Below are 23,023 nucleotides of genomic sequence, written 5' to 3'. Positions count from 1 at the left end.
ATTCTAACCTTTTAAGACCAAGTTATTTCAGTTAGCATTGTAGGTGAATATATGGAGACATTGACAAGTGTGGTTTTACTGTGTTTAAAAAGCAATACATTATACATTCCTCTAATTCTCTTACACTGTAAATATATCTACATACCTACACAGAAATCCTTAAACAATGAGATATCAAAAATGCAACTTACAAATACTTTACAAACAAAATACAAAAATAACCTATAACATTTAGATGCAGTTATTTGGTTACATTTGAAGTCTTCAAGCTTTGAAGTCTTGCAAGCTAGCATTACAACAGGTAAGTATGTACTAAAACACTTCATAAATGTTATATTACATATTAATTTCATAACAAATCAGTGTCTTAGTTTGTATTGTTTCAGACCTCTGAATGAGTTTGTGCTATATTCGCACACCAACATTAGCAAGCTTCTGAATAAGAAACCTTAACTTGGCCTTATAAAGTAAGAGTGACTTTTGTCATATTGATATGAACAATAATAAGGATCCATTGGTATTTGTAAAATTATCTGCTCAAGTTCAAATTCAGTGTGCTTTGTTACTGCATTGTTACCAGAAATGCTGCAACTAATTTATTATGAAGGTAAGGAAATAGTTAAAGCAATCAACCTCAGTCACATTGAAAGAAAAAAAACAACCCTGGAAAGTGTAAAAAAAGCTTTTCTTCTTCTTCTCAAGTGTAATGCAACAAGCAGACAGTTAAATAAGTAGTCTTTTCCGGATAAAATATTTTAGCACTTGTTGAAGAAAAAAATTTAAGTATAAAGCTTAGATAGGTTAAGGTGACTAAATAATTAATACACTTAAAAGACAAGGCTACATACCATAAAAATGTTTGTAAGAGTGCTAAAAAAAAGCAGCACTGGCAAGGTATTAAAATTGTGATTAGAATCATATTAGCAATAGGGAAAAAAAAAAAGCGCCAAACAGTCAAAACTCTAATAGTCTTTCAACTCCCTATTTAAACTGTCTGTAACACTGATGTCAAAAAAAAAAATCCTAAGTTACTTTATTTCGAAGTAATTAAGAGCACGTTTCAGTCTTACAAATGTATAGTTTATGATGAAAAGCCATACATATCCTAACATATTCTGATCTTCATTTCTGAGTAAACATTAACAGTGATTTTGTTTTAACTTTTAACCATTAGCAGTAGGTCATCATCATGGCAGTGTAAGGCATCATTTATTAAAAAAGTCTGGTTTTACTGAAGGTGTATTTTGGAGGTTCAGAAGGTTCATAACTCTTGGAATGTGCTTGCTATCATAGTGTTGTTGCTAGGATAATTCCAAGTATCAGAAGCAATACAGTTACACATATAATTATGAACATCAATTTCTGAAAAAGAGAGAGAAAAGTTGAGATTGAAATACCTTGTCAGATACAGAACTGTTAAATACACTCAGCCACAGGAAATACTGATACCTAATCTGAGCATTTGGATTTTCTTTCTAAAGAATACTTACTGCTATGACTTCCTATTGTTAGTCTTTTCCTTCTAGCACACATCTAACTATAGTTATAAGACAGTTCTACCTGTGCAACACTTGTGTTCTGTTTCTCAGAGTAACTGTTATTACTCATACCCAACTTCTGTAAATATCACAACATAGAAATAGATGCAATAGTGAATGATCACTTATCAAGGTCAAGCGTAAGTGCAGTAACACTGCTTACTTGCCACCCTCCTTAGATAAATATTTGCAGCCTGCTTAAACCTTTACAATCACCTACTTAGTGTAATTCAATAAAACAACTGTAAAATCATTGTGCAGGTCATAGCTCACAAGAGCTGCAAGGAAAAGAAGAAAAATAAAAGAGATGAGTTCTATGTAAATGCAAAGTCTGACATTAGGGGGGTATTTCTGACTAAAGCAACGATGCAATAAAAACAGTTACCTGCCCATAAACCGCAGCTGAGAAGAAAACTAACATCAAAACTAAAAATTTTGCTATTAAAGAGTGTTATTACAGAAAAAATTTAATTCCTGATTAGCTGCCTGAAATGACATCCAGCTCATATATAATTTGAAGATACTACATGTAAAACACTGAGTTTCTACTGGACTCAAGGAGAGTTAACTGCAGTTTTCTACTAAGCGGTTAGGTGTTATCTTGACATCAAGTGGTATATTAGTAGAGGAAGATGGAAAGAATTCTCAAATTTATGTCCTAAGATTAAAGTTGGAATCTTTGCAGTCTTCCTTTAAGAAATACATTGTTATTTCCCATTATTTAATTTAGTCTAGTATTCATAAATAGCTTTCAAGTAAGAAAGTTTGGGATGTTCTGCAAGGCATAATAACCAACTTCACGTTGTAGACACTCATTTTTACAAATGCTCTACTTAAAACCATAGAAACCCCATTTAATAAAGCTCCAAGCACAACTAGCATTCCGTATCTTCGTGCAGATTGTTTGCTGATGTGAACTTCCAGTATAAAAAAGAAATTCAAAAGGACCAAGAGACAATAAGTGGTTTTTCAGTCTCATTTCCTTCTGTGTTTGAGCCTTAAGTAGCGATTGCAGTCTGTAAGTTTAGCAGTTTACCACTAGATGTCACCTTTCAATGTTGCCATGCACAGCACTTCACAGGATGGAGAGAAAGAGAAAATCCACCAATACACCTCAAATCCAGACCGCAATACTGACTGGGCAGGTATTAAGGGTTTAGCAGAACAACACAAGTTACAAGAGCAAAACAAGAGCACAATTAGTTGATTAGTTACTTACTGCCACACTGGCAGGAAGTCATGCATGCTGTGGTTATCCAAGCATCACCGAATACCAACAGACAAGCCGATCAATAGGCCAATTATGACAATCAACACCAATAACACAATGATAATTATCCACATTTTCTGTCAAAAAACAATGTATTATTATTTTATTATTAAGCACATTAACACGAATTTATTTTCAATTTTTTTTAAATCAACGCTGAATTTATTAAATCATGCAGTATTCTCAAATTGAGAGATTTATCTGTATACTCTTACATGAAGACAAATAAACACTTTAAAACAGTGCTTACAGGTAAAATGAGGTGATTAATACCTATATAATTACTAAAGATAAGGAAAGAACCATTTGCAAATACATTAAGTGGGCTCTTCTGACACCTTTTAAGTAACTCTTAAATTTAACAGGCATGTTATCTGTATAGATACCTATCTATCTATACAAAGAGATCCAGCTTGTCATAGAAAGCCTCACACAATTGCACAGCATCTCAAAAGATTAAAGTGTCAGAAACGAACACTTAATTGCATCAGCAGTCATACAGTTACAAAATACAAAAATAAATTACTTAGTCTGATTTCAGAATATATTATTTGGTTTTCTCATGCGAAACAAGTTTCCATAACAAGGGAAAAATGCCTGAATGTTACTTTCAGCTTAATTCCTCCACAAAGTCGAGCGTCATGGTTTAACATCACAACCTTTCCAGAGGGAAGATTCCCCTAATCTAGTACTTGTACAAGACTACAAAAGTAGTTACCTGCAAGAATAATAATGACAGATGGAATTCCTATTATTTTCCTTTTATTTTTCCTACAAAATCTCCTAACGTGGTGATTTAATAGCTACAAATCCAGGAAAGCTTACCAGCAGAAAGATTCAAAAACATTTAAGCTTATTTAGAGCCTGAATAATTTGGCACCGTGGTAGTTGGCAAGAACCACCTGTGAATTTATCTACTAGCATAACATATTAATTCTTCTTTTGAGGTTTTAAAAAGCTGTTGTTACAAAACGTAGAGTAGATAATTGTGAACACAGCCTTAGCTGGGCATGAATTGCTTATCCCTGTCCACAGTACCAAGAAATTTCTGTCCTCTACTGGCAATATTAATGTTCAATATTAACTGGAATAAATTAGTTCACATTGGAAGGGTTCTGATTTCTACAGGATTATGAGGGTTTGTTCATTTGTAAAATCTTTTGGTAAATCTTCCTCTATCATATACTAATTTATAACAACACTTTCCAATCTAATTTTAAATATTTCAACTACAAAGAAGTAAAATTCATATATCAATTTTATCTTGAAGGACTGAAAACATCAAAAAAATCAACTCAAATTGAAGGTTGCTTCATAGTGTGCTAAGTTAATATACCGACTAGAGAATTACAGAAAGAGAGCATACCCTTCGTGCTTTACTTTGATATTTAACTGCTTTTTTTGTCTCTTCTTTTGCATGTTCCACGTAATCTGATGCATTCATCACGTTCTTTTCTATGTTGTTGATCATATCCCCCTTAAAATAAAATTTGGAAGAAAAAGTTATTGGAATCTATGAATTCTTGTTTAATGAACCTAAGAAAGACTAAGGAACATCAATGATTATTTTAAACAAGTGAATAACGTATGTGACTTTTTTTTTTGCTTTGATGTGTAAAGGAAGAAGGGAATGAGAAGCAAGGGCTCAAAGTTCTAACTAAACAAGGAACATTCACGGGCAAGGCAGGTGTACTTCTCACGCTTTCAGGAACAAATACTGAACACCAGAAAACATACCTTTGAACAGGAGGTATGTTTTAACAGCCCAAACTAAACCTGACATACTAAAGTGATCAGAAACCCCCAACGTGCCTGGAAGCGGGAAAGGATACTGACTATTTTGACACAAGGTTCAACACTTCTCTAAGGAAACGCACACATATAAAAGTGACTTTAAAAGCTCCTCAGGACTAAGAGCTTAGAACATTAATACATAACAAATTGTAATTAATTATGATGAAGGAAAATCTGGTAATGAAATGGAGGATTGGTGAAATTTACAGTAAGTCTATTACCTGTGTTTCTGTCCATCAGAAGAAATATTCAGCAGCAGTAAACAGCAAAGCATTAAAGATTGATGCACAAGTAACTTTTGTTCATTTGTAATTCAAAAGAAAACTGCTACTAATTTGCCCTGGCTATATATTTAATATCAAAGCAACAAAGGATTAATAGAACAAAACCCAATGAAAACCATGACAATCTTTCTCAGGAAAGTTTCTCTCCTGAACGTCATTCTTTTCACTTTCCTGGGTAAGCCCAAGAATTTTAAGAACAGAAGTTGAAAAATATTTTTGTTAGACAATTGGTACATAAGGACTACAAACAGAATGAATTTACATACACATCAAGCCAAAGCTTATAAGAGCTTCTGTTACAGAAGACTTGAATAACTTGCCAATCCCTTTACAGTCCTGTTAGTTATAACAGTAATCATACCTTTGTACTAGATGCAAGTTGCATACATCCTCACTAATGCACATTTTATTCTACTGCAGTAGTCTTTAACCATGTCTGTGAGAATCCTAAACTCCCAAGATACTAGCTAACATTCCAGGAGTTAATCTTAAACATGCACAAAACGTTCAAGCATACTGCAATAAAAGCATGTTGAAGAAAATATTGAGTATACCAATTGAAAAGGAAGTCCAACTTCGTTATTCATAGCAGGTACTACGAGTACATCTAAACCGTAAATTCGCCTAAAGCAAAAAAACTCTAGTGATTAAGTTTCATATATTCTAATCACAGTCAAAACCCACTCTATGTCTATCATCTGAATATAATCAATTGATTCTTGTGTATCTCAAAGAGAAAGACTGAGGAGAAAAAAACCACTTATGTAAATATGTTTGCATTGGTTCATTTACCTGAGTCTCAACAAACATCGCCATGTCCATAAACATTTCATGGAGCTCCCGTATGCTGGATTCTAGTTTCATAATATCCTTGTGACGTGATTCAATTTCATTCAGAGCTTGCCTTGTTATTTGAGAGTCTGATATAATCTTCAGGAGAACAAAAAAAGATATGGATATAAATAAGCACGTTGCTGGCACACTTCTAAACGGTAAAAGCAAGACATAACTGGACCAGAAGTACATACATCAGATGTGAAAATTGAAGGATTACCACTCTCTAACATCTCTTCCAGTTCCTCATCAGTGGTGGTCTTCCCAGCTAGGATAAAAACAACAGCATATCACATAACATCACTTACTCATTACTGAGCATAAAATTTTACCACACCAGAAAGACGACAACTCAAAGAAAAATCTTCTACTGAGCATTTTTCAGGATAAAACAAAATAGCATTTAGCCATTACCAAGTGCCATTTTGCATATTAAAAAACCTCCAGAAAATATCAAGTACACATCAGAAAACAAACAGCGTCAAAGCTACAATAAAGAGTTCTGGTTGGTGGTTTGTTTTTTTTGGTTTGGCTGGTTTGAGGGTTTTTTTCCTGTCGAATTGAAGAGTTCAACCAGAAACATTTACAATGTACACATGAACCTTTTTAAGCAGAGCATTCTTCAGAAAGAAGAAACTGGGATACAGAACATTTATGTAACATTCAATATTTACCTATTCAATCACGTCACACTGGCACCTAACTTAACTGTTCCCCACCACCGTGCAGGCAATAAAATCTTTACGTAGATTTCATTTTACCAACACGGGATTACATTCATATTCCACATAGACAATGACACAGAGCATCCCTTCACTTCTACTTTTCATAATACACCTAATTGATGTAGTTTAGTTTATTATTGCACGATTAAGCAAACTGAATTCTACTGATCACACTGGTATGACAAATGCAAGTGCCCTGAGTTACACACATTCGAGTGATTTGTATTGTACCATTTTAAAACTTACATAACAAATCGCTGTTCTTCCCATGTAAAATAAGTGGAATATCTGTAATAACTTATAAAATTCTGTCCTATAAGATGGAAGTAGTATCAGAACATAATACTCAAACTGTAAATACTCAAGAATGCTGCAAAATCTGCTTTAAAATTTTTAGTGCTGAGGGAAAGCTGAAGGCTCTAGTTGGGCCATGACAATATTAAGTTAAAAGAATCATGTCCTGAGGTTCCCTTCCCTCAAATGCGTAAGTAAAGAAAAATTTAACTTGTCCAATAAACTTTAATGAAATGCTAAACTGAGCCATTGACATGAAAAGCTAATGACAAATTTGAGAGCACGAAAAGCAAAGTCTTCTTACAATCTGTCCACTTCTCTGTTTGCATTTCCTTTTACAGCAATATATCTATTTGCTTTTACTGGGGAAAAAACTTCTTTTACTTCAGAAAGGCTAATTTTAGGTACAAGATGTTATGTTTTTTCTTAGACACCTTCCAAGGTAGATGCTGTAATTCAGAGTAGAGTCAGGTATTTCTGAATATTCCCTTTAAGAATCAGTGACAAAGCAAGTCAAATGTGAATCACTAAGAAATGATCAGAGTACATACAGTGGCAGCACTAATTTTATGTCAGCTGTATTTAACAAATGCTCTTACTGCCAAAAATAGCGTAGCATAAAGAGAGATGCCCTATTCGGTATGTAATTTTGGAATGGCTTTTAATAACACTTTCTATCTTCAGGACGCAGCTTTTCTTCACGTATTGTTTAAAGCTGCAACATCGGAAATAAATGAAAGAAAGGAAAAGTATATTCCTTTAATAATTTTCAACATAGAAGAAATTTAGTGAGTTTTCTCTATTTGCTTTACAGCTGATCTGAAGAACAGTATTAAGGAGTTTAAGTCACCCCAGAAAATTGTCTTTTCCCACACGTGTCTCAAGAAGAGGTCCAAGACCTATGCTGCTTTGTACTGTAATTAAGTAGCAAGAAACAAGTGAGGTACCAACAACACAATCTTTTAAAAGAAAGAGTGTATTCAGGTCACTTACTTATCTCTAATTGCCTCTGGATCCGACCTTTGCTGCGTTCTCGAAACAGAGTTTGGGTTTCGTTGTATTCCGTCATGACCTCCACAAACTTGTGAGCTAATACAGAGTGCTGTTTTTTGAGGATTTAAAAATGCGGAACAAAAATGTTTATTTTTTTGATACATCAAATACTACTGCACAACAACTGAAATCGGTATTTACCTTCCAACAAAACTGAACATTAAGTTCTGAAATAGTTTCAGAAAAGTGAAACTCATTCTTCAACTTACTAGAATCCTTTTAATTTCTTTAAGCTTATTAAGTGTTCATACCTGTGTTTTCCTTATCCTGAGGTCCACTGATGTCCGACTAGCATTTTCGCCCTGATTAAAACTTTGTTCAATGACTAAAAACAATACAGGAATATTATAAGTCAACATTCACTATAATTTAATAGAGTAGCTAGTTAATTTGTAAATACTATTAAATATTACTTTTTTCACATACAAGCTCCCCAAAGACATGTTCAGTATTTCAGGTAGAGGAGGGGCGTGGCAGTGATACACACACACACACATATATATATACACGAAAAAATTAAAATACTTTTGATAATTGGTATGGATCTTAAAACACAATATTTTAGTACTCTTAACAGGTCACACTGGAAAAATTTCAAAGGGTGTAACAAAATAGGTTGCTTTTACAGTTTAAACAGTAAATACCATACCCTAGTGTTTCTGGAAGGACAAAAGTATGCGGTAATTGCAATATAGTAACAATAAAACACACGATATATTTCAAAACCTATGCTAAACAATTAGGACACAGTCATAGGGGAAAGTCAAGGCAAAATTGGGTCGTCTGAGTTTGAAACACAATAAATGCTTTACAGAATTCCCTATGTAGACATATATGCCACAGAGACTGTCTTTTTGCAGTTAAAAGTTAATCTTCTTCCCAAACATCACAACCAAAAAACAGCATTTCAGTTGCAGAGCATGTTTCCACACAGAGGAATTCCTTTGTAGTTTTCCAGGTTATTTCTGCAAGGAAGCAAGCTCTTTGCCCTGTTCCACAAATCAGGCTGTGCTTAGAGCAGGTATTTACCACTGGTGAAGCCTGCCAAGGAGGAAAGAAGTAGAGGACGATACTGTTACTGACATGGGCTGTATGTCAGTCAGCGGGGAGGCACTTCTCTCTCTCTTTTTATTTTTAAAGTGCTGGACAATACAACTTAGGCATACCTAGTGCAGCTTTTAAAGGTCAGAAGTTGAGCTGCAATGCATTAAGATCGCAACACTACTACCATCCTGAATCACTACAAGTGACACTAGTTTTATTTCTCCATACAACTTACCCTTTAACCTAGCTCGGACTTTATTAGCAATCTTCTTAATTTCCTCATTTAATTCTTCAAGTTCTTCCTTTGTTCCTTCAAAAAAAAAAGAATATTTTTTTCTTTCTTAGAACTGCTAACGACCGATAGTAGTAAGCCAGCAACCATCTACAACTCTACCTTGCAATCTCATAATTTTGTTCAGTACAACCACGCAGAGCAGTAGCTTGTAATACTCCTAAGTATTTTAAATACAATTTTTATAACAGCATACTATCAGATTCCTGCTTTTTATGACAGGCTCTTACACTACAAAATGTTAGTACCAAATCACCAACTAAACCACTTGACTTTTTTTCTTGACTAACACTTTTCAGGATCATATTAATTTGCTGGTTAAAATGAAAGTTCACTGAAGTCTATTAAGTGAAAGTACAGATATATTTCACATTTTTTTAGGTCTGTTGTTTATCATGGACTCATTACTTTTACCCTTACTAACATACCTGTACCATGCACTACCTATATTTTTGAAGAACACTATACAGAGTATTCAGGAAGAACTTTGCCAAATCCCTGTTATTTGGTATGCTGAAGGTACAAGAGCATACATCATTTGCAAGCAATGTCAAATTCTTACACAGTTCAGAAGCGTTAGAGAGGTCAATTTTTAGTACAAATACAAGCTGATAAATGAGATGAGACCACTGATTTTAAACATTCAGATGAACCTTATCAAACAGATTCATTGACTGTATACGATCACTAAGACAAAAAGCAGTCTGCAAAACCATTTGTAAGACAAACACGTATCTGCAAACAAAGAAAACAGAGGGAAAAAAAAACAACTAACATCCAAAGTTCAGTTTTCATGAACAAGAAGATAAATGTTGAGCTAGCATTGCAACATTCCACAAAAATATCTCAGGATCTTCTCTTTTCTTGAAACCCTGTTCACAAACCCAGACACACCTTGAATTAAAAAGCGATGAGAACAGAGATGGTTCCATGTTTCTGGGTAAGTTCCCTGAACCATCAGGTTCTCTGTTCAAAAGGCACATCTTCACCTTCTGCTTTGGGGTTACAGTCTCTAAAAATAGAGCTCCAGCATGGAACCCTGAGTAGCACCGAAGCAGCTGGCTGTAGCGTTACCGTGAGACGGGATCTTGCCCTTACTGAAGAATAAAGAGAAGACGATGGCTCTGCTGCGTGAGCTTCAGTTGACAAATTCAACATTTTCACAAATTAAAAGAAATGCAAGTGGCCTCTAAGTTTCTGAAGCATCATCAATTTCAAGATACCACATTAAACTGAGTTTTTGTCCAGCAAAGGTTTGGATGATGCAATAAATACTCTGCAAAAAGCAGTTCTTCAAACGAGATTTTAAAAGAAGAAAAATTAAGTGAATGAAAATATTAATACAGAAATATTTAAATAGTGTTGCATTTCACATTCTGAATACCTGAAGTTCTATTCCTACAGTTAGCTAAAACAAACAAAAAACCCCTTTTTTCCCCAAAACATCTAGCAGCACATATCCAAAATCTACAAAAAACAATACTCACTTCCTTCAGGATTGGGTGCTGACAAGATAATGCTGTGCTGCTTCTTCACTTCTTCCACATTTTCTGCTATTTTTGCTATATTATTTCTAAGTTCCTCAACCTACAGGAAGAGAAATACAGAACAATTCAGGGTAAAGTTTGTTGTGTTGTTTTTTTTTTTTTAAAAAGAAGAATCTTCAGTAACAGAAATTGTAAAGTATTTCATTGCAGAATTTCTAAGTATGTGACAGAAATCCCAGCACAACTATTGACAATTAAACAGTTTGCACCTTTTTTTTTTAAGAAAAAAAATGGCATTCCTAATACAAATATATTTTCAAATTCTATAGGCAAATTTCTTGTTGACAGGGAGTTAAAAACACTTCCATGGAGTAAAGACCAAAATTAGCCCCAAATAAACAAACAGAAGTGTTACCAACATTCCATTTGGCATACCATTACAAAGCATATTGGCTGTGTGTGTGTAGATGAATTGTTAAGTCTAATTACATCAATTAAAACACACAAAGAAATGCATGGTAAAAATTATAGTTTTACCTGTTGGAAAAAGTCATCCATAAAATGGTCTTTTTCAATAATAACTGTCTCCCCATCTTCATTTCCTTTATGCTGTAAAAGGCAAAAAAACCAAATCTATGAAATAAAACTCATGATACTGCTCTGAAACAACAACTTCCTCCACATCACAACCGCGAACACATTTTTGTCAATAGTCTGCAAAGTCAAAAAAGTGAGTTCTCGTCTTCTGACGAAATAAGCAGAAAGGTCAAAAAAAGTCACCTCCGTACCAGAGTCGTGAATGTTAAGGCACGTACCCTTCCATAAACAACTTTAGGACAGAACCAGTCTGTAAGTAGTGTCACAGTTCGCATTATCGTTATTAAAAATTATTAAAATACGATTTGGTACATCGATGGCCTCTCACAGCATAGAGATACTTCCACGGTGAGTCCCATGTGAATGGAATATAATATTCAGTTTACTGTGACAGTAAATCAAACCTTCCTCAAAGGAATAGTAAGATGGGTGTTGATGACTGACTTGTGATGTAATAAGCTAAACATCTAATGAAAGCTAGAACTAAAAGCCATCAACATCCACTTACTAGTCCTGCCCTTGAGTGTTCTCAAGGCTGCCCTTCTACACCAATTTAGACATGACTATGCTACGCTACACTATAAATGCATCACCGAACTGATAACCCCTCAGAATGGCAGCCAAGGAGGCAGAAGCTCAGGGTGACAGGCTCTCTCAGGTCTCCACAGCACACAAACGAATCAGACCTAAAGAGTAAATTAGAGTATTACAGTTTCCCCTTATAGCATCACTGTTTCAAGAATCAGCAAAGCCAAGGAGGGCTTACAGAGAACCAAAGAGAACTGTCAGAAGGCTTTGGCAGGTCAATCATTAACATGCATCTAGTAGCATTACTGTACAACCAAAAAAGTATCATATGGTAACTGTCTACAAGAAGTTAATCTACACTTTTATGACATGGAAAGCACAAAGCTCATCTTCAGAAAATTCCATGTTTGAACAAAGACTAACATAAGAGCTTAATTTGGAGAAAAAGTAAGTCAGTAATGTTTTCCTCCTTCTGAAAAGGATTCTTTTGTGGGTTTTTTTTCCATGCCATCCCATTCTACCAATTCTAACTTTTGTGCTTCTTCACTCATTTCTAAACAGTACTTTAGGAAGTTAATGGTCCTTGTTTAATAACAAAAAAGCCAAACCCAAATATAAACGTATTTTTCCCAGGTTATGTCTAAGATACTCTTGAGTGTTACTGAGGCTAAGGAAAGACAAGAAGTATATCTGGAAAATGATTCAGCAATCAAGCAAGAAAAATGGATTTCAGTAGATAGCTTTGCATCCACTTCAGTATGTAAGAAGATGGTAATTTTTGAGCCATCTGAACTTTGCACCCCAAACTGTCAGATCTAAAACATCACACTTAAGCAGACACTTGCGTCTCACCTCTTTCTTAAATGATTTAACAATAACAAAAAGAAGTTTGAATGCATTCTTAATAGACATTTAAATGGACATCTGTTTTCAATATCTGACGCTGGCTGAATGTGCTAAACTGAGTGTCTCAACATCGATCCTGCACCTCTTGCTAAGTAATTTGAACTTCTATCCTGAACAGCGAACTACTGAAGGCTGGGAGAATATTTTACAGTCATTGCTATGTACTTTCCGTGTTGGTTTTTTCCCTTCCCTAAACATCTACTGGCAGCCACTGCTGAAAACTGCACATTGAATCAGAATGAACGTTTTACTCTTCTTTTAATTTACACTCATTTGCTTTCAAAATACCTGACACCAGTCTGGGATTTGATCAATTGCTCCATCAACTGCATTAAAGGAGCATTCAAACAGCTGAAAGGATCTCATTTTGGCCTGCTTGGAATAATTTAGAAACGACATTAATATGATCCCCTCGAAGTGGGCAATTACAATTACAGTTGATATCTTCTGAAAAAAAAACATGTCATTTACAAGACTCTTTCTAGCAAGAAGAGGAAACAATATCATCTGAAAGGTACACAATCTGTGCGTCCTCAACAATTTCTTCTGTTTTACCACTATTTAACTGCCTTCATACAGCGTATTAACAAAAGCATCAAAAAGTTAAGATAATTTCATGTTAAGGCCCACAAACATTGAAGAGCAAAATTTTCCCCCCTTCTTTATAAAGGGTCATCTAGGAAAAGATTAGAACTTTTAATGACCAATCAGTTTGCTTGCTGTCAAATAAAATCCAGGAGCACACAAATGAGGACATGCAAACTAAAGTTTACGCTTCTGTTAGAAGAAATAATGTGTTTAGTCAAAACAGGTTTGCATAGACTGGCTACAGTACTAGGATCTCTTAACCTACTCATATCACACTTGAGTCTTCGGAGGAATCAAGGTGGATGGAACTTAAATGTAAGTACAACCAAAGTTATTCTAATGTTAATGGAAACAGGCAAGACTCAGTAATTCCTGAAACTTCCACAGGCACAGGCCTGTTTAAAAACCACAATGTATATGCTCTATCCTCGACTTAAAGATTTACAATATAATGGAACTACGCTAATCAAACTGAAACAAAAAAAAAATAGGCAAATATATGTTGATATATTATCTCTTCATATTATTTATTCCTTTTCAGAGCAATCTTATCTACAAGTGACCAAGGATCACTGTTCAAAACACTTACACTAGTAAGGGAAAAACCACAATAACATGACCTTTTTTGATACTTCAGATAAAGACATAAGATGGAAGCTGCTACTTCCAAGATTCCCCTGTGGAAACCAAGTTCTACAAAACCAGCCTCCCTCAGGTACACAGCTTTCCAACACTTTATGCCAACTACACGCTTTTAAGTGATAAACTGTAGACTCCGGTATCTTCTACCTTCATTTGATGTGCTCAATTTTAAGACTCTAACCTATTTGTTAATTCTACAGGCAGTGAAAACCATGTTGATGAACATATAAAGGACTTCGGCAATACCGAGCATTCTGTTCAGAGGAGCAGCTCCCAGCAGCAGTTTCCGCTGGAGCAGTAGCTGGCTCCAGTCTAGCAACGTTTTCAGATGTCGAATACCAAAGCTGACTTTAAAACCCCCACGTACAGTTGTTTTAAAAGCTTTCAAGGGAGGCGAAGGGTTGGCTGGGTTTTTTGTTTTTTTTTTAAATTAGAAAAATACACAACAGACCACTACTGCTTCTCCTCAGTCAGAATAAAGTCTGAACGTTTAGGATTATAAAAAGAAAACTGAGATCACCGTTTGCTGATTGCTCTTTTCTAGGAAGTCAGCACTTTCACTGAGAATTAGCAAGTGTTCCTACAACCCGGCCAGGCCCAGCGACGGGAAAAGGGAAGAAATCGCCTGAAAGAAATCACACATTTCTTTGGTATCATTCTGAAATATCTTTCCTGGTAAAAATACCAGTCTAGTGGGAGGCGTCCCTGCCCATCGCAGGAGGGCTGGAACTGGATGATCTGTAAGGTCCTTTCCAACCTAAACTCGTCTATGGTACCATAATTAAACCACGTGAAAACTTTTCAGGTGCCACTTCATTCTTTTGGAGAGGAAGACGAAGAGACTTGGCAATTCCACCAATGAGAGACGGCGCTTCCAAAACGCATTTTTGTGATGCAGAAGATAGAAATTCCATTTTAAGACAGAGGAGCCCCAAACCACGCATGCAGCTCACAAACACCGATGCGGAGCCTACAACTACCCCAGGAACCCCTCTTCCACTGCTTTTCAGGAAGAGTGTCAAGTATTCTTTGATTTTAACCAAGCCACATCCTGCTGAGAGTCAGACGCGACGGTCCCTCCCTTCTTTTTTTCCTAGGAGACCGCTTCCCGAGCGCAAATAAGGAAAAGGACAGATAAACACAACCATTTGGTAAACACGCAGAGAACAACCCCCGCAGGCAGCGTTACGGGGACGCGCGGGCGGCTGCACGCCCCCCCCCGAGCTAAACCCACCCCGCGGGAAGCTCGGACCCCGCGCTGCCCCCCCCCCGCTCCTCGGCCGCCCCGCGGAGCGCAGCCCCCCCGCGGCCGCCCGCCCCCTCTGCCGGCGGGCACTGCCGCGCGCCCCCCGCCCGCACCTCCGCCAGGTCCGCCAGCCGGTCCTTCATCCCCGCGGATGCTCCCGCCGAGGGCCGCCGCCCCTCGCTCGGCCGGGGCAGCGCACGGACCAAGCCGCAGCACCGCCGCGCTGTTCTCCTTCCGCCGGCCACGCCCTCAATGGCGGGTCGAGCGCAGCACGCGCATGCGCGGAGGGGGCGGCAGCCGTGAGCGCGACACCACGTGGGCGCGGCGGGGTCCTCGACTGCGCCCTGGCTTCCCCCTGGCCGTGAGTAGGGAGACGGGGAGAGGTGAGGGGACGGGGGTGGTTTAGCCTGGAGGAGGCTGAGGGGAGACCTCATTGCTCTCTACAACGACCTGGTCCTCGCTCGGGGCAACCGCCGTTTTCAGTAGGGGATGAGGGATGATGGGATAGAGAGCAGCCCTGAGGAGAAGGGCTTGGGGTGCTGGGGATGGGAGTCATAGAATCACCAGGTCGGAAAGGACCCACTGGATCATTGAGTCCAACCATTCCTAACACTCCCTTAAACCATGTCCCTCAGCACCTCATCCACCCGTCCCTTAAACACCTCCAGGGAAGGTGACTCCACCCCCTCCCTGGGCAGCTGTTCCAGTGCCCAGTGACCCTTTCTGTGAAAAATTTTTTCCTGATGTCCAGCCTGAACCTCCCCTGGTGGAGCTTGAGGCCATTCCCCCTTGTCCTGTCCCCTGTCACTTGGGAGAAGAGCCCAGCTCCCTCCTCTCCACAACCTCCCTTCTGGGCAGTGGTAAAGAGCAATAAGGTCTCCCTTCAGCCTCCTCTTCTCCAGGCTAAACAACCCCAGCTCTCTCAGCCGCTCCTCATAAGACTTGTTCTCCAGCCCCCTCACCAGCTTCATTGCTCTTCTCTGGACACACTCCAGAGCCTCAACATCCTTCTTGTGGTGAGGGGCCCAGAACTGAACATGGTACTCAAGGTGTGGTCTCACCAGTGCTGAGTACAGAGGGGGAATTACATCCCCAGACCTGCTGGTCACACCGTCTCTGATACAAGCCAAGATGCCATTGGCCTTCTTGGCCCCCTGGGCACACTGCTGGCTCATGTTCAGTTGCTGTCAACCAACACCCCCAGGTTCTTCTCTTCTAGGCAACTTTCTAGCCAGACTTCTCCCAGTCTGTAGCACTGCATAAGGTTGTTGTGCCCCAAGTGCAGGGCCCGGCATTTGGCCTTGTTAAACCTCATGCCATTGGCCTCAGCAGTCCAGCCTGTTCAGATCCCTTTGCAGAGCCTCCCTACCCTCCAGCAGATCCATGCTTCCACCCAGCTTAGTGTCATCTGCAAACCTGCTAAGAGTGCACTCAATGCCTTCATCCAGGTCAGTGATAAAGACCTTGAACAGGGCTGGACCCAGCACCGAGCCCTGAGGAACCCCACTTGTAACTGGCCTCCAGCTGGAGTTAACTCCATTGACCACCACCCTCTGGGCCTGGCCATCCAACCAGTTTTCAACCCAGGAGAGTGTGCGCCTGTCCAGGCCAGAGGCTGATGGGTTTCTGAAGCTGAATGGTGTGAGAAACTGTGTCAAAGGCTTTACTGAAGTCCAAGAAGACTCCATCCACAGCCTTTCCCTCATCCAGTAGTCAAGTCACTTTGTCATAGAAGGTGATCAGGTTAGTTTGGCAAGACCTGCCTTTCGTGAACCCTTGTAGATTGGGCATTAAGTACCTCAGCCTTGTCCTTATCCCCTGTCACTGTTGTTCCTTCTGCATCCAATAGGGACTGAATAGTCTCCCTAGTCCTCCTTTTCTTGTTAATGTATTTGTAGAAAGATTTTTTATTATCTTTCACAGCCTTAGCCAATTGATTTCTAGTTGGGCCTCAGCCCTCCTGATTTTTTCCCTGCACGATCTCACTTCCTCCCTGTAGTCCACCCAAGACACCTGTCCCTTCTTCCAAAGCTCATAGACATCCCTCTTCTTTTTGATGCCTCTCAAGATCTCCCTACTCAACCAAACTGTTTTTTTCCCCCGCCGGCTGCTTTTCCCCAACATGGGGATGGCTTGCTCCTCAGCTGCTAGGATTTCATTTCTGAAGAGTGCCCAGCCCTTGTGGGCTTCCTTGCCCTTAAGGACTGTCTTCCATGGGATTTTGCTAACCAGCCTTCTGAACAGTCCAAAGTCTGCCCTCTGGAAGTTTAATGTGACTGTTCTGCTAATCTCCCTCTTCATCTCACCCAGAACTGAAAACCCAATCATCTCATGATTGGTTTGTCCCAGGCGTCCTCCAACCATCACATTCCCCACAAGGCCTTCTCTGCTCATGAGCAGCAGGTCCAGGAGGGCACCCTCCCTTGTCGGCTCACTTACCAGTTGTGTGAAGAAGGTGTCTTCCATGCACTCCAGGAACCTTCTAGACTACTTCCTTTCTGCTGTATTGTACTTCCAGCAGATATCCGGAATATTGAAGTCTCCCACGAGGACAGGAGGTAGTGATCTAGAGACTATCCCCAGCTGTTTATAGAAGAGCCCATCAGCTGCTTCTTCTTGGCTGGGGGGTCGGTAACAGACTCCCATCACAATATCTGCCTTATTGTGGGCTCCTCTGGTTTTAACCCACAGGCACTCAGTCCCTTCCTCACTGTAATTGAGCTCAAGGGTATCAAAGCGCTCTCTAACATAGAGGGCTACACCGCCTCCTCTCCTACCCTTCCTGTCCCGCCTGAAGAGTTTATACCCCCCATGGCTGTGCTCCAGTTATACGAGTCATCCCACCATGTTTCCGTGATGGCAACGACATCGTAGTCACCTTGCCCTACAACAGCTTCCAACTCCTCCTTCTCATGGCCCACGCTGCGTGCATTGGTGTAAATGCACTTCAGCTGGGCTGGCGAACCTTCAGCCCTCATAAAGGGAATAGGGTTCATTCCCAATTGACTGGTCCTTGGAATAACTAACACCACAGTGCCAGTTTCATCCTTACTGTCCCCAGGTGTAATCGCCCCCACTTGCTCTGTGGTGAGCAACGTACGCTCGCAGCCCAGAAGGCCAACCATGTCCTGGGCTGCATCAAAAGCAGGATGGCCAGCAGGGCAAGGGAGGGGATTCTGCCCCTCTATTCCACTCTTGTGAGACCTCATTTGGAATACTGTATCCAGTTCTGGAATCCTCAACAGAGATGAGATGGAGCTCATGAAGGAGCTCATGAAGGAGATGGAGCTGTTGGAACGGGTCCAGAGGAGGCTACAAAGATGATCCGAGGGCTGGAGCACCTTCCATACAAGGACAGGCTGAGAGAGTTGGGGTTGTTTAGCCTGGAGAAGAGAAGGCTCAGAGGAGATCTCATAGCGACCTGCCAGTACCTGAAGGGGCTACAAGAAAGCTGGAGAGGGGCTATTTACAAAGGCTTGTGGGGATAGGACGAGGGGTAACGGGTATAAACTGGAGAGGGGCAGATTTAGAATAGACATTAGGAAGGATTTCTACATCATGAGAGTGGTGAGGCCCTGACCCAGGTTGCCCGGGGAAGGTGTGACTGCCCCATCCCTGGAGGTGTTCATGGCCAGGTTAGATGAGGCCTTGGGCAGCCTGGATGTCCTTGCCCATGGCGGGGGGGACGGGTTGGAACTAGATCCTTAAGGTCCAACCCAAACTATTCTATGATTCTATGATTCTATGATTCTATGACCTAAAAGGAGGTTGTAGAAAGGTGGGTGTTGGTCTCTTCTCCCAGGTGACAGAATCACAGAATAGTTTGGGTTGGAAGGGAACTTAAAGATCATCCAGTTTCAACACCCCTGCCATGGGCAGAGACACCTCCCACTGGATCAGGTTGCTCACAGCTTCATCCAACCTGGTCTTGAACACCTCCAGGCATCACAGAATAGAATCATAGAACCACCATGTTGGAAAAGACCTCTTGGATCATTGAGTCCAACCATTCCTATCTGCCACTAAACCATGTACCTGAGCCTCTCATCTGCCTGTCTTTTGAATCCCTCCAGGGATGGTGACTCCACCACCTCCCTGCGCAGCCTCTGCCAGTGCCTGATGACCCTTTCTGTGAAAAATTTGTTTCTGATATGCAGTCTGAACCTCCCCTGGCACAGCTTGAGACCATTCCCCCTTGTCCTATCACTGATCACTTGGGAGAAGAGGCCAGCAGCTCCTCTCTACAACCTCCACAACTTCCCTGGGCAACCTGTGCCAGTGCCTCACCTCTCTCACAGTGAAGAAATTCCTCCTTATGTCTAGGACAAGAGGGAATGGCCTCAAGGGGGATTGGAACTGGATGATCTTTAAGGTCCCTTCCAACCCAATCTGTTCTATGACTCTATGATTCTATGACATTAGGAAAAATTACTTCACAGAAAGGGTTCTCAAGCACTGGCAGAGGCTGCCCAGGGAGATGGTTGAGTCACCATCCCTGGAGGTGTTTAAAAGGCGGGGAGATGAGATGCTCGGGGACATGATTTAGTACTGAACAGGTACGGTTGGAGTTGATCTCTAAGGTCTTTTCCAACCTAACGATTCTATGATTCCTGATCAGCAGCAGCCCCAGCAGTGCTTGCAAGGCAGCAGGCGAGGGCAGTCGGGAAGGTTGGGCTGAGCAGGGTGGTGCCACGTAGAGAGGGAGGTGATGGGGGCGCTTCAGAAGAGGGGAACAGAGAGGTCTGTACCTACAAGGCTTCCAAGGCTTCCCTTGGAAGCAGTGCTGCCAGGCATAGACCAGTGGGAAATTATAGTACAGGCAATTTCAGGAGGCTGTCATGAAAGAAAGTGATACAATATATGGAATATTTTGATTTAAGCTGAAGTGCAGTTCAGTTTTGTTTAAGCAGTTGTGTTTTTTCTGAAAATTAGACAGAATATCCCTCTGACAGCATGTTTTCTTTAAAATGATGTTTTTCCAGACATTGTTTGTTCTTTGAAGATGATAATGCCTTGTGTGAAGTATGATATGTGCTGAACAGATGTCTCTTCTTCTGTAATCACCTCTGTTTGCAGCATTTTCTATCTTAAAGCCAAGGTGAAGCAGAGAGCTGGAGCCATCTCCAAATTAGCAAGAGTTTCGACTGTTGCACAGTTTCATAACAATAAAATTAGACCTTGGAAAGTATTAGAATATGCATAAGATTTCTGAGAAAATTTAAACATGTAAGTGGGAAACATATTCTGTAATCAGCCTTTGTCTCATTGCATGATTGATGGAGATCACTGCCACATGTTGGCCAGGCCTGATAAAGGATGCTTTCTTCCTAAAACTCCATAACGAGTCTTAGAGAGTTTTATTTGCCAGCATTTTCAGTATCAAAAGAGTTGTAAACAGCTGTGATACAGTTATTTGTAGTTGGATTTTATTGATTTATTTTCTGGTATGCCATGTGGGTAGGCAGCAATCAGACTTTATGTAGTTCATGTTCAGCCCCAAAAGCATACAGACGGTGTCCTTGCTTTGCTGATGCGCCTCTTTGCCCTTCCGTAGTATTTAGCCCTGGGTTGCTGTCTGCCATTTGCCCACAGAACAGCCAAGAGTGATCCGTGTCATGACTGGAAGCTAAAAGAAGGCTGCATGCTCCCATTTCATGGGGCAGACAATGACCCGTCAGCTTACTCCAGCTCTTCGGCTAAAACCTGTTTGTGCTCACTGCCTGCTAGTGATGTTTAGGGCTAGTGAGCCCTAAACTTTCACCAAAACTTTGCTGAAATCCTCAATCTGTACAGCAGGAGGTATGTTTTAAAGGCCTGGGTGTTTCTAGGGCAGAGAGCATATGTTATGGAAGGCAGACAGTCCTCGGTGGCATCGTGTTCTTAGCTACAAAAGCCGTAATTCAGGCTATAGTTGATTGCCTGTGATTATTAGTATCTCAGTTCTATCACATATAGGACTTTTTCTTCTAGACTACATGTTCAGCAACAGTAAATACTAAAAAATGTTGCTTTTGGATACTGAGCATGGTAATCCAATGTATAATTTTGCTCATGGATTTAACGAATTTTATTGCAGTTTTATAAAGGACCAGGAATTTAAAGAACCTGAATTAGCCATGTAAGCTGCTTTATTGGCAGTAAATTACTTAATTTTTGTTTTCTGGATAAATTTAGATCTATGTCTGCCCTTAATCATTGACCTATTAAATGCTTATCTTCCAAGAGTGTAGTCTCTTAACAAAGCCTGGAATCAGATGTGTTTAACTTGGTGAAAAATTATTAAAGGTTGTCTTTTTAATACACATCCTTGTTGAGTTTTGCTACTGTATGATGCATTTTACCCATCCTTGCTGAAAGTGACTAATTTCCTCTTCAAACCTTTTAGTGTAATTTCCTGTGTTGCCTTGAACACCAGCATGGAGATCTCCGTTCCTGCCTGGGCTCATGTTCCAGAGACATTTCCGCAATCACTGCTTTAGCTGGGAAGTGCAGTTATGTCCCTTTTCATTCCTTTTCCTGCACATGGTGTTGCCTTCGTTTACAGTTTACAAAATCATTTTGCTTCCTGGTAATATAGCAGTTAAATTCAAACGTGCTGTCCATCTTCCTGACTCTGTTCATCTCCACTATTACCTTTTGTAACAGTCCTTTTTTGCATCTTCAGACATTTGATTAGTAAGGGCTGCCTTTTAATTTGTGCATTTATCTGCTTCAGTGAGTTGCTGAGTTTGTTCGCAGTTGACTCGGGTCAAGACACAGGAAATGTAAAGATCTTTTAAAAGTCATTATTCTGATTACCTACTGATATCTTATGGACTGTCTAAGTGATTGAACACTGCTGGTGGGTGCTTGGAAATGTTCACTGCCTTTGCTGAATGAGTTGTCTGGAGCAAATGTTTTGTGGATCCTCTGAACTGAACACTTCCCGGTATATGAGCATAAAAAAAGAGAATAAACACTAAATTTCAGGTAGTAATTTATCTTCACAATAATGACATAAATATTTGCTGGGAACTTAAATGCTGTGATAGGAGACTTTTTAATTCAAAGTCTATTTTAATTATTCCAAACTAAAGTATCAGATAGTATAACTATTTTCTTTGCAGACAAAAAAAGTAGTTTATGAAGAAATTTGTAACAATATTGAGAAGGTTATAAACTACACAGAGCGTTCTATACACAGTTACAGATTGTTTTTTTTTTCCCCTGGAAGAGTTTATATTCTTAAAAACTGCCAAGCTGCACTAATGTGGCCTTATGGGCTCCTATTTATAAACGCATGCGGATTTGTCTAGAAGAGAGGTGGAATTCACAAGGCTTTTATAAAGATAGCTTTGTGCTGAGGAAAATTTAAGGTGAATTACATGCTCTGAAGAATATCCTTCCTGACACCTAGAGGCGATGAGCAGAAATTCTGAGAACTCCACAACCCCATCTCATCCAAATAAGGGAAAGCAACTTCAACAAGCCAGTGATTTTTCCAGCACAGAAAATCTTATGCAACATTTGGATTGGCAGCATGCTATCAAATAAGCAAAAACTACCTCAGAGCGCAGCCACTCTTGTGAAAGTCTGTGTATACTGGCTCTGTGTCTGTAGAAAATGAACAAGAAATAAGCAATGCTTGTCTGTCTCACCTACCAGGACATATTTTCCATCTTAATTCCATCCGGGGGTATTTTTTAAATAATAATTTATTTCATCTGGATGATGGGGTGCATCAGCAAGCATTATAGACACCACACAAAAACTCTTTAAGTGGACTGCAGTAGAAAAACCCACAGAAATCCATGTGAACCCATGAAACTGGTATTTATAGACCTATGCAAAACACTTCTGTTCTTTGAGACTCAGTTTTTTCACAACTTCACTCCACTGAAGTTTGGACTTGGAGAACTATT

At 39.8% G+C, this 23,023-nt stretch overlaps 1 protein-coding gene across 3 annotated transcripts; it reads right to left on the bottom strand.

Annotated features, from left to right (window-relative positions):
• Positions 1-677: 677 nt before the first annotated feature.
• Positions 678-15,375, bottom strand: STX2 (syntaxin 2). Of its 3 annotated transcripts, none has more exons than XM_054082805.1 (11): positions 15,236-15,375; positions 11,153-11,224; positions 10,616-10,715; positions 9,072-9,146; positions 8,044-8,117; positions 7,733-7,841; positions 5,915-5,988; positions 5,679-5,816; positions 4,175-4,285; positions 2,758-2,885; positions 678-1,362 (listed from the first exon to the last, which is right to left on the bottom strand). In XM_054082805.1, the coding sequence occupies exons 1-10, from the start codon at positions 15,263-15,265 to the stop codon at positions 2,802-2,804; spliced, it is 867 nt and encodes a 288-aa protein (XP_053938780.1). In that variant the 5' UTR covers positions 15,266-15,375; the 3' UTR covers positions 678-1,362; positions 2,758-2,801. The 3 variants fall into 3 exon arrangements, with proteins under 3 accessions (XP_053938780.1, XP_053938782.1, XP_053938781.1); XM_054082807.1 differs by having other exon boundaries at positions 2,837-2,885; XM_054082806.1 differs by lacking the exon at positions 2,758-2,885.
• Between the last annotated feature and the right edge of the window lie 7,648 nt (positions 15,376-23,023).

This window comes from Cuculus canorus, chromosome 17 (genome assembly GCF_017976375.1).
Source record: "Cuculus canorus isolate bCucCan1 chromosome 17, bCucCan1.pri, whole genome shotgun sequence".
Classification (NCBI taxonomy): Eukaryota; Metazoa; Chordata; class Aves; order Cuculiformes; family Cuculidae; genus Cuculus; species Cuculus canorus.
Note: the sequence above shows the minus strand (reverse complement) of the source record. Positions and strands in the feature narration are given on the sequence as shown.

Coding starts and splice junctions, on each gene's coding strand:
- STX2 (XM_054082807.1), bottom strand. CDS start 15,265: ATGAAGGACCGGCTGGCGGACCTGGCGGAG. Junction 5,817..5,914: donor CTTCAATTTTCACATCTGAT/GTATGTACTTCT, acceptor GTTCTCCTGAAG/ATTATATCAGACTCTCAAAT. Junction 2,886..4,174: donor ATCAAAGTAAAGCACGAAGG/GTATGCTCTCTT, acceptor GTTTTTTGACAG/AAAATGTGGATAATTATCAT.